Raw genomic sequence first — 12120 nt, 5'->3', positions numbered from 1 at the left:
ATCCCTGTCTGGTATCTACCCAAATGCTGCTCAGAAAAATCTCTGGCATTGTTCTACCCAGGTCTAGCTAGGGGAAACTGGGGTTTTAACCTGGACCTGCTGGAGGAAAGTGTGTGTCCAGAGGTAGATACCACATAGAGGCATGCTTCCAAATCTGGAGAGAGCCACTGGCAAGCCGAGTGCAGTGACTAACTCCAGCATATGTCTCTGCTCCTGATGGATTTGACAGATTTTTCCCCTGCAGCAGTGGTGAGTTGCATAACAATGGGAGCAAAGTCTCATAGTCTGCTCCCAGGTGAAAATAAGTGGAGCAGGGAGCCTGTCTCTCCTAGGGTGACAGTTTCAGGGGTTTGAAAATGTATAAAGCAAAACACACTAATGGGACTTTTGATGATGTAGAGTTGCTTCAAAAACACAACCTGGAGGTAATCTGTATATGGGATTGTGAAGAAGTGAGCCATAAGGTGCCTGTGCCCTGGGAATTGCTTTCTGCAGTCCTGTGTCCTTTCCCTGCGATGCAGCAAGTGGCTGTATAACAGCTGGTGGGCTGCACAACCAGCATGGATGGGTCAATGTGTGTATTCTGTGTGTACTGGATGTACGGTGTCTAAAGGAAGTAGCTTGAGGAAGCTGAAGAACTGGGAGGTGGGAGGTAGTCAATTCAAACAGCAAAACAATCTTAAAGGAATTTAGTATTAAACTGAATATGTGTGTAGCTGGTCCGTGTCTCATTGAGGTGAGTTGTTTTGTGCTGCACGTGGATGAGAAAAGCTGGATTAATAGTGAAATAAAGCTGGGTTTGGGTGATTGCTTTGCAGGCATTATAGCCCATTGCGGTTCAATAGTTAAAGGACTACAGACCTTGAGAGCAGAGCTGTGGTTTCATCAGTGTTGCACCCAACGTGCATGGGGCTGGGAAAGCTTAGTTGAAGGGAAGAACTACAGATCAGAGGTGGAGCTACTTGGCCAAGCCTGGCACTGCAAAGAAATGCCTGCTGAAAGCTTCGCGTGCCCCTTTCCTCCCGAGGCAGGGGAAACAGCTAACTGAGTTGATAGGAACACCTCTGTGCTTTGTGTGCATGAGTACCGCATTCATGCAAAGACTAGCAGCAAAGTAATTTCTGGGGGACGGTGGTTTGTAGCAGCGTCACACTGTTGGCACACCACAGTGGTGCAATCTCTCTTCATGGGGCAGCATCTCCTAATCACTGCTCTTATCAGGATGACATCTATCACCATGTGGAAAGGTGAAAGCATGTCAAAGATCTGTCTTCAGCCTGTGCTTCTGACCAGTGACTGTTGTAATTGCCAAATCAAGGTTTGTGCATAGCCTGGTGTTTGCTAATAACCACATGTAATGACTGGGCGCTCTCTTGGAGGAATTTGATGAACAAAACATTGTTTGAAACACACAAACTGATTATGAGCAGAAGAGGATGGAGTGCATGATAGGCTTTTGTTTACACGCCATCAATCCCTAAACTTGCCTGTCTTCCCCCAAAGCGGTGATAAGTATTTATCTTGGAGGACTCATCAGACCAAGTCTGTGCACTGCAAGCTTTCACTTCCTCCTGTTGCTGTGAAGTTTGAAGATGTTTTCTGTAAAACCCCAAAGGTTTTGCTTAGACTGGACCAGAAAAAGGAGCCAGCAGAGCTACTGGGTGTGCCCGTGATGTCGTGAGGAGGGGTATATGTGCCCTCTCCTGCCTGCAAGCATTTCCAAATGCAGCATGAGCCTAGGGCTGGCTGGTGCCTGTGGAGGAGGGTTCCTGCAGTGTCAGGGGATCCCTGCAGCATCCCAATCACCTGGGAAGGGGGATGCAAAGAAAACTCAGGTTTTCAGCCCTCACCAGACACTCACTTCCCTCGGTGCTTTGTCCTGAGCAGAGTGGCTGCCCTGGGCTGGCCCTCTGGTAGTGGCCTCTCTGGAGGCTCACTGGCCATGAGAGCCTCCAGAGCTCGCCCAGCCATGCCAGCTGGGCATGACGCTGCTGGCCCTGTGGAGGGCGTCTACATGGCAGTGGGAGAGAGGCCCTTGCAGCAGAGGGCTTGAAAGGACTTTGTGGTGACGAAAATTTACACATCTTGCAAAAGGAGCCCAGGGGGAGGAGTAAATGGGCAAAGGAAGCAGGGGAGTGTGGACGGCCACCCCACTCTGTGATGCAGCTCTTGGTAGGGCCCAGCCCTACCTGCAAAACAGGGAGGAAGAGGAGGATGGGGTGAGCCACAGGAAGCCTCGGGGCTGGATCCTACGTCAGCTGAATCACCAGTATTTCCTCCAAATTAGCGAGATGGCTGCGTCAGTGCTATGTACTGCAAGCCCGGGGGCTCTGGTACTTGCCGTGGGTTGTGGGGGAGCCATGAGCCTGGTTGTCTGGCTTGTTAGTCCTAAAGCAAGACTGATATGTGCTGGGTTAGTGGTCAGGGATATGTGGGTTTTGAAGTATCTTTAATTAGCTATGCTGACTGACATGCCTTCTCATGTCTGGAGCCTTTGTCATGAAAAAGCAGCAAAACCACAGGTTCCTCTGAAAAGGGGAATACGTACAGGGTGAGTCACTGCTCCAGACTAGGCCTAACTTGCTTTATTTATTTTTTTTTAATCTGATGGAAAAAGGACATATTAATACCTTTTTGTTGACACTTTAATGTGTCTCTGCCTTTGCCCGTTTGAGTAAACAAGTTGCTGCTGTTAATCAGTCAGTTGTAGAGATATTAAAACAGGGCAGGTCTGGGAGGGATGGAGCAGGTCGGTTTTCAAACTAACATGGAGCTGCTAAGAAAGCAAATTCTTCTATTTGGATCAGCAGCAAATTCCAGCTCTGTTTCTGTTGGAAGTGTTTAAGTGGCTGTCGGGAAATATTTGGTTGCCGTGTGCTTTCAAAAGTGAATTAATCCTCCAGGTTTCAAGGAGACATGCAAGTGCATGAATGCTCCTTCCTCCTCCCCCCCCCCCCCCCATTTTCCACTGATCCTCTGTGCAGGATGCAGCTCCCAGGGCTTCCCCTCTTGGGGAAGAGTCTTGGACTTTTTTGCTCGGCTTGAGTGTTTTTAAGTTGCTGTCTGAGCGGGTAATCCACCCAAATGTCCTGGCTAACTTCTGGCGCTTGTGCTGGAAGTGCTGAGCGCTGGAGTGGCGGCATCCCTCCGGTGATGGTCCCTGCTGCAGTGATGTGCAGGTGGCTTACAGCTGTTAAAACACACACGCTGGGGCAGCTTTATTTGACCTGCTCGTGTTGCAGTTCTGGCTGGAGAGCAAATAACCCTGATTCAGTGACTGCAGCGTGTTTAGAAGCTATAAAACTTGTTTGCACAGAAACTTTATACAGTCCCTCTCTGGGAAGGAAGTTGATGTTCGAAAACCTGAGATGCACTTAGAGCAGCTCTGATGTGCAGCACAAAGTGAAGGCTTCAGAGGACAGAAACGGGCTGTACCGTCTGCCAGCCACTCTCTTCTGTGAAGATGCTTTTGTGCATCTGTGTGCATGGCACAAAGCTGCCTTTGCTCTTCTGTGGCGTGAGGGATGAAGGCAGGAGCAAAAGGGATCTGGAGCAGAAATTGCTTCCTTGCACGCTCTGTTTGTGTGCATTGACCAACAGACCATCTGTCGCCAGGGTGTAAAATGGCTGTCGGATCACTAGCTCACTTCTGTCTCCTCTTTGCCCCTCATTCTCTTTCTCCCTCTAAAATGGGTCTTCATGTGTGAGTTTGTCTCTGGCTGTCATTGCACGCCCTGGCAGAGCCTTTACTCGTGGTAGAAGTGAATGTGACGTGGTGAGGCGTGAGCAGCATGGTGCTGCAGCCCCGCAGGCTTCGGGTGAGGCAGCTGATATGTGATCCCTATGCCAGTGTGATAAAAGGGCTTTTTATCTCCATGAAGACAAAGCCTCTTGTTTAAAAATGCAACTGAATGAAAAACACAATTCTGAATACCCTAGACTCAGCTATTAAAAACAAATGAAAAACCCCCTCCACACAACAAAAACTGAAAAGCTCGCCTGCCCCCCAGCCCAGTGTGCCAATGTTGGTGTAATACCTCCTCATTGCAAAAAAATTCTGTAAAATTGCTTTGGGAGAGATGGCTACAACAAGGTCAGGTGTCTGCTTTTTTCTGTTGATTCAAATTCTCCCTCTCAAGCAGAGGTATAGAGAAGGAAGAAGTGATATGAAAACTGAGAGGTAGACCTGTTTTATAGACTTACTGATTGAGCTGAACAGCATAGGGGCTAGGAGGGAATATTTTTTTAAAGTGAAGACCCACACAAACAAGTGCAGGGCATATCCAGAGCATGATATTTCCCTGTTGAAGACAAACAGAGCAGCTTTTTTCAAGGCTCTCAGCTTACGGTGGTGTTCGCTGCTTATTTTGGTGTTAAAGATGTTAGAGATAGTCAGCAGCAAATTAAATTCCAATGAAGTGGTTAGATAATGATGCTTTTGGAAATCCCTTTTTAAGGGAAATCCTCATGGTTTGAAAATGAATTGGTGCAAATAAGTATTAGGAAGAAGGCAGAACTTGTGAAGGAGAGTTGGCTGAATTTTTAATCTCATAGTTTGGCCGCTCCTGCCTGGTAGCTCGTGCTGCCTGATTGCGTAGCCAAAACTGTCTCTGTTCCCGATAGTGTTCCCCAAGTGTTTCTGCCAGTTGTGAAATCCACCTCCTGTAGCATGTACCAAGCTTGCTCAGAGCTGACTTTCTTGCTGAGCAACTCCTTTATCCCCTGAAAATAACAGGCAGGCTTTGGTGGTGCCGAGGCTCGGGCTGCTGGGGCACCTGTGGGAGCGCTGCAGGGAAGGGGCTGCTTCAGGAGTGGGGGTGGGCCCCACCCTGGCAGTCCGGGCCTCCAGCAAGACGGGCAGTGCTGTACAAAGCAGTCCTGCATCTTGCAAGGACCTGCGTGGTAGCATTTCCTCGGCCAACTAGCCTAACTTCTAACCTGTGAAACGGCATGAAAAATTTACTATGGTGCTTTTCTTCCTCTGTCAGTCTGATGCAGCTTTGCTGCAATTCTTCCCCCTGCCCCATTCTTGCAGTATGAGTCCAATGATGAAGCTGGCTGTCTTGGTGGCTTTTACTGACTGTTAAACGTCTTGTCGTGTCCGCTGGCAGCTCTGCAGATGCTGGGAGGTGGGGTCTGATGTGCTTTCCTTCATGTCTTTGCAGTGATGCAACTTCTTGTTGACTTTCTCTACTGCTAGCACCTGTCTGAGCTGCTTTCCCAGGCTGCCACACCTGCCCGTCGCTCTCATCTCTAACAACTTCATTCTTTCCAGACTGAGTGAAGTGTTACAGAAAATGAATATTTACAGCTACAGGCAAACTTGTGTTCTTAAGCTAACAAGTGCTTGTGAAGGCAGCTGGGAGCCTCAGACAAAAGAGGTTTGCTAATCGGAGCACAGGCATTTGTGAAACTGAGCCTCTTGGTGCTTGAGCAGCGAGCCAGCCTGTTCAGGATCCTGCCTTCTGCCAGTCTGTCAACCTGAATTCACCCCTCATCCTTTTGCTTGCAGAGGAGGAGGCAGCTGTGTCTGTTCCCATAGGCTGAGGAGGAACCTTTTATTTCTTAACTGTAGCTAACAAAGTGGGAGCTGGAAAATCTTGGGATGCAAGATCATCCCTGCACTACACAGGCTTCTATAAAGAAGGGGAAGGCACTTCAGTCTGTGGAGGCTGTATAAACAGTAGTGCATCTCCCTGGGCTGAGCAGAGGAGGTCTGCAACCTGCTGCTTCAGGTGCTCTCTGTGCCTGATAAATCCAGTGATTGAGTCATTTGAAGTAGCATTGATCCTGCCTGGATCGTCATTTTTAAAGACCCTGACCTAGAGCTAGCATGCGTGCTAGAATGTGCTTATCGGTGCCTACCTTTTTTTTCATGCACAGGGATTGCCCTGTTTGCATTGTTCCATCAATTGCTGATCTCTCTCGGCCATATTGGCCAAAGTGCCAACAGGGCATCTGACGCTGCCGTCACGAATGCCATGGGAAGGGGGTGTGGGCAGGTCACTGGCCTTCTCCCATCCTTATGGTGGTACCTCCTGTCCAGGTGGCACCTAATCGGTGCTGGGAAGGAGGATTATAGCAGATGGGTGTAGGAACCGTATGCTTCATTCTGTCTTTCTTAAACACCAAGCAGATCTGATCCAAGTGGAGTTTCTGCGTACTCGGGGTTTGAGCGTGGCAGCTGTCTCCTGTTCCACACTTGCTTGTGGTGTTCCTGCCATGTGTTGCTCACGAGGGTGGAGGGGGTCAGCGGCAGTGCAAACAGCCTGTTGCTTGTATGGTTTACTGAGACACCGACTCGGGGGAAATAGGTGTTTATTCAAACAGTTTTCTTATAGAAAAGCAGACTCTTTCCTTTTTGCAGATGATATCAGGTATACTACTTTGTGCAAAAAGACCTTTTTCAGGTACTGTTCAGAATTTTTATTATTTGGGTTTGGTAGCTGTGTGTTCTGAAGGGACAGACAGGGAGAAGAGTCTATCTCTTGCATTAATATTTTAACTCTGGATTCTGATTTTGTTCAAAGTTGTGGAAAATCCCTGGAGAAGTGAGCTTTTCTGACCTATATAACACACTGGTAGCAGGTACCTTAATGTCCGCAGAACAGCATAGCCCATAAAATAAATACACAGAGCTAAATATTAACAAGACTAATGGGATTTTTGACTTGTTAAGGAGTGCATTTCCCATCTTCTGAGTTTCACACATCTGTTTCCTTAGTGGAAAGATAAACGCAGCTTCAAGAGCTGTAGCAACCTTGGTACTGATTGTTGCTATACAGCTGTTCAAAAGTGCATGTGTTTGAATGCAGCCTGGTTTCACACAGTGTCCTTTTTATTTCTTTAGGTACTCCCTAAATTCATGAGATGGCCAACACCACTCAAATCTCCAAAGATGAGCTGGAGGAACTCAAGGAGGCCTTTGCCAAAGTTGGTAAGTCTCAGTGAGGTGGGGACCTTGCTCCTGCCTGCTGTACATTTGAAATGGATTTATCCCACCCTGTGAGCAGCAGTGCCAGAAGGACATGGGCAGTCTGATGCTCTTGTGATCTTCTCTGTGCCAAGGAGTCCCTTGGCAGCCTTGTTGCTTCTGGCTTGTCACTTCTAGCCAAGGAGCACAAAGGAAGGGACATGGACAGTCTGGCTGTTGGTGGGCACTGGCAGCCTTACCCTGTTGCTCCAGGGTGGCTTTTGTTGGTTCCTGATGGCGGAAGAAATATCCAAACAGGTATAGTGTCACTTATCCCAGGCAGCTCTTCGGGCTTGCACAGTGCTTGGTTCTGATGATGCTGGTTTTGGCAGATGGTAAATGTAGCTGCTACGTTTCTGGTTTGTGCAGGTACCTTTGAGGCACCATGTTTGGTGAGCTTGTAGGCAAAACCTAATTAGTGTCTGTTTACCTGACCATCACGGAGCAACTTGTGGTGATAATAAAATGCTTTGTGGCTGCAGTGCATGTGCATTGCCCTCTGGTGGCTCTATTTCTTCTCTGGTTCTCACCTGCCGAACTGCCTGCGGTGCTCAAAGGGTTGCATGGGTAAAGCTGCTCCACCTGCTTTCCAGCTTTCCCCCTGCGTTGGCACTGCAGAAGCCTCTGGCACGCTGCTTTCGGAAGCTGAAATGGGCAAAAAACTGACATCATGGAGAAAATTGTTTTCTGCTGGTTTAGTTTCCTGATACGGCTTACTGGAGGATTGTGAAAACACCAGGGAGGGGCAGGATGGGAGCTGGACGGCAGCAGTGAGGACTGAGGTCAGCGTACGCAGCTGGGGAACCACACCCGGGACTGGCACTGGCTGGGAATGAGTTGCAAAAGTAATCAGAGCCGGTATTTCATTTTCCTACTGGACATCGGCATCACTTGAGCACTGGTTATAAATACAAATTGGTAGTTGCCTCGCACCTGTATTGGGTAAGCTACCCTCTAGAGCAGGGTGGCTCTTAACTCTTGCTTGCTCTAAATTTGCAATCTGCAGAGAGAAATATGAATTTCAAAGAGAACTGATTCTCACAGAGCAGTATACGCTGTTGGGACTTGAAGCAAGTTGCATTTTAGGCAGTTCCCTCTCCTGTCTTGCTCTTCCTGAGATTTTTCCAGCGGGTGGAAGTGAGCTGCTGCAGAGGGAGACAAGTGACTATCACGCTTCTCGCTGCCTAACGTGCCTCAGTGTGAACCTTAATAAGGCTGGGATGCAGGCAGCCTGTTCTGTCCTTGGATAAACTTAAAATGATTAACCTGGCTGGAATGTGGTGGCTTTTTGTCATTAGTGTTGGGGGAAGCTACGGAGATTAGGCTGGCTGGCTGCCTTTGCACTGGAGATACCAAGAAATCCAAGTCAAATTCTGATTTGTTTTAGGAAACCAGCTCACCCTGCTCAGGAGGTGGGTCCCTGTTTGGTTTTAAATTATAAAAGCAGTGCCAAAACTCAGGTATTATTAAGAAATGTGATAATTAGCCTGGACATACCCACAAATGAGATGGAATCTGCCAGTCCTTTTCAGCTGCCTTCTGTTTTGTGTGCTTTAGGCATGGTGCAGCCTGAAAGCAGTGCTGTGGGACACACCTGTCAGGAGTGTCTTCAGTGTTCTCTTTCCTTTTATCCTTGCCTAAAGGAGTGATATTTTCCCTGGGGTGTAGAACTGGTCACTAATTGGGTGACTGACTTTCACCAGAAACTTCTAACGCCATCTCCAGTGAATGTGAAGAAAAGTTGGGACTAAGGCTGCTGTTTAAATTAAGCCTTTCTTTAATCTCCCAGCTACCTGGCAGACTTTGAACACAGCTGAGAAGCATGGTTATAGCAAAGCTCAGCTGGCTCGCTTCTAGGATGTTGTAAAGGAGATGTGTGGAGGAGGAAGTGTCTCACAGGGTGATTTCTGCTAACCAAGATGTGCCCAGCTTCAGTGCGCAGCTGCCTGGGCTTCCTGGACATTCCCTTTAAGTCTAGCATGGGGCAAGTTGCTGCTCTGGATGTGTAGGTTGATGGGACTTTAAAGGTGTGTGTTTGACCAGCTTTTCTGTATGCAGCGGGACTGGACTGAGAAATTTGGTGATGCTGGAAGGCAGTGAGGTATGTTACTTGTATGCTCTGTCACCACCTGCCTTCCATATCTCTTAAAGGTATCCCCTCTCCCTCTTGCAGCTAGTGTGCTGTTCTCTGACAGCCAGCAAAAGGCAAGAGTCCCATAGACTACCTAGTGCTTACTAGAAGTAGTCCACAGGTGAGAAACCATGGTTTAAGGTTAGTACTGAAGTCAGCTACAGACCCAACAAGCAGCTCCCAACATCCTACAATCAGGTGTATGTATTGGGGATGATTCAAGTGGTAAATAGCAGTGGGGAAAAAAAAAGACATTTTAACATCTGAAAAAAGTAATTAAGTGGGGCATAAGAACAGTGTAGGCTTTGAATGACCTGCAGGTTAGTGGCAGAAGAGAAGGTTGCTCCAAATCGCAGCTGTCTCTCTGAATTTGTTCTGTAGAACAGGGGTGTGTGTGCATGCCCTCGGCCAAACAGGGGCACTTCACATGTGAGGCATGGCAGAACAAAATCTGCAAACTTGTTCTGTTTGTCTTCCTTCTCCCTCTTTCTGATAGCAGAGATAAGCATCTTTTCTGGAAACACAAAGTACTTAAAAATCATAACCCAGCTGAACGCTTTGTTCACTGCTGCAAAGTGGTAAAACAATGCTCTGAAATGTTAGCCTAAAGCCAATGGGGATCTGCGATCCTGCTGGAGTGTGTGCTGCTGAGCATATATCCTTAAAAGGAAACATGTGGGTTACTTTCCCCTCTTGCATCCTGTTATTTAAGCTATTTTAAGTACTTGTCTGGAGGAAGCTGAGCCAGAGCTTGTAGAAGCTTTTGAGTTTTGTTTATTGTGGCTTTGCTGCGCCACCTGCGTATGGGCAGAAGATGGTGCCGTACATCACTGCTGTGACCTTTCCCAGGTTTAGCATGCTGGCATGCATGCATCTTTCAGTAGGAATAGGAAACTTAAGAAGTGCTGTAGTTTCCTTTCCATCAGGCAGATTATAATGAATCCAGGCTATAGCTTGTCTGTTAAAACAATTTCGCGTTCTTCCATTAGTAATTCAGGGCTGTGTGCCGAAGGATTTCATTTGGGATAGCTTCTATTTTGACAGCCTCTTCAGCTGTGGAATACCATTTAAGATTCTGTTAGAGAGGGATTTTAGACTGCCTTCCGTCTGAAGCCTGGCCCTGTTGCAGGACATCCAGCAAGGCACCATATGGTGGGCTTGCAGCAATGCTGGAAATTATGGGACTTGCTAGTGCTGCAAAGGTGACTATTTTTTTTTTTTAATGCTGCTACTTTGTACATTTGGCTGTGATGCCAGAGGGGGAACAGAGACAGTGGGAAGGGAAGCAGCTGCCCTGTGGGATAGGGGTCTCGGGCCTTTCTGTCATGTTTACAGGGCTAAAGGCTTTTTGACACTAGTTAAGGTTGTTTGACTCTGCTATGAGCCAAAACCACAGGCTAGCACACCCACCAGGCTTTAACACTTAAATCTGCCCTTCTATGGCTAAGGAGCTAAAACCTGAAATGACAGCATCTTTACTGTGAAACCAGTGACTGAACCAACAGACCTGTCTTGCTTGTAAATCCCACTCCCAAAGCGTCTGGGACATAGATGCCCTTTTAATCTATGAAGTAAATCAGTGATTAATTTTTTTCCCATGATACTATAGAAGAGTAATGCTTACAGGTGGGTGTCTGGGTTGTTAAGAGTTGGAAGAGCTTAGGTCCTGAGACCCAAGGGTTTTGAGTGACTTGAGGTGCATTACGCAACACTGTTTGTCCGTCAGACTTGATTAGGTGCTGTCTGTCTGAGCCCAGTGCAGGTGCTGAGAACCACTGGTGTGCAGCCCCTCCTGATGGGCAGCATCTTCCCTGGTGCCACGCTCCTGAGTCACATGCATTCACATGCGAGTGTGTGTTTCAGATGGCTCTTTGTGCTGCAGAGCTGTGAATTTTTTTTTTTCCAGTGAGCATGCTTTGAACTAGGCATGCCTGGAGGACTGGGAAGATGCTGCTTTGCAGGGGTGAAGGAAACCCTCAAAATGGGCAGATGTTGACCCAGACCCCAGTAAATTCCTGGTATCTGTCCTGCAGCCAGGTTTGATGCTTTTAGGCTGAGATTGAGGTCTGCTGAGCAAGTGTGGATGCACTAGACAATGGCCTGGGCTAACTCCTTAGTTGCATTTCAATAAGTGTTTTTAAGTTATGGTTTCTGTTCTGCAGGCAAAACAATATAAATGCAAGACTGCAGATTAATTCCTTGAAAAAGATTGTACCCTTAAAACACATGCAGGGCATTCTTATGAAGAACTGAGCTCTAAACAGGTTTAAGCATCCTTTTGCCCATCCAGTGCATTAGAGATGGGGACTTAGGATCTCAGTTCCCTGCTGTCTCACCCAACAGGCTCCTGCCCGTGAAAGACCATATATTGTGTTTTTCCCTTTCACTTCTGAATAGGCTCAGACATGGCACATACAAGCCTTTTTCAGAAACACTTCTGAATGCTTAAGCTGGACATGTCAAGAGGAAAACCTTTATCGAATCCAAATCAAAATCGCACCTGTGATCCTATCAAGGATACAATGTGTATTTTGAAGTCTTATTTTTCTCTGTCCTTTGCCTACTAACATTTGGGTAGATGTGAAACTTAGGTTTTTTGGGTGGTGGACTGATTGGAAGAAGTTATGAACAGGTGTTTCTGGATTTACTTGCTCAATTTGGCAGCATGGCAAAGGATTGTGGTTGGTTCCGTCAGTCACAGGCTAAAGCAATGGGTGTTGGCTGTAGGCATGCTGAGGGCGAAAGAGTGTTGTTTTGGGTCTACCAGCAAATCCCTTGTCTGATTTTCTTCATTGGCTGTGCAGCAGGGAAAAGATGCACATTATAGAGTTAGATTTAGTAATCAGAAAATGGGAAAAGAAGAAGCTGTGATTTATCTAGAAGGGAAATAGTTTGCTGATGACGTCTCAGGCTGGACTGTGTAATAAAGCTTGCCTTTGAAAGCTTATATTTTTTCTGGAATAAAATTCTAAAATTGAAGGCCAGACAGCAGCCTGTTGCTATCATTAATCATTGG

At 47.2% G+C, this 12120-nt stretch overlaps 1 protein-coding gene across 6 annotated transcripts in view; it reads left to right on the top strand.

Moving 5' to 3' along the window:
• The window catches only part of PLS3 (plastin 3), a 53851-nt gene that overhangs the window by 24733 nt on the left and 16998 nt on the right, over nt 1-12120 (top strand). For 5 of the 6 annotated variants that reach the window (XM_075106853.1, XM_075106852.1, XM_075106854.1 and 2 more), the window contains one exon: nt 6851-6937. In XM_075106853.1, the coding sequence (XP_074962954.1) occupies nt 6871-6937 (67 nt within the window). In that variant the 5' untranslated portion in view covers nt 6851-6870. Of the gene's footprint in view, nt 1-6366; nt 6411-6850; nt 6938-12120 lie in introns of those variants that run through there. The other variant, XM_075106857.1, reaches the window with a different exon arrangement.

Source organism: Phalacrocorax aristotelis, chromosome 11 (assembly GCF_949628215.1).
Source record: "Phalacrocorax aristotelis chromosome 11, bGulAri2.1, whole genome shotgun sequence".
Taxonomy (NCBI): domain Eukaryota; kingdom Metazoa; phylum Chordata; class Aves; order Suliformes; family Phalacrocoracidae; genus Phalacrocorax; species Phalacrocorax aristotelis.
Note: the sequence above shows the minus strand (reverse complement) of the source record. Positions and strands in the feature narration are given on the sequence as shown.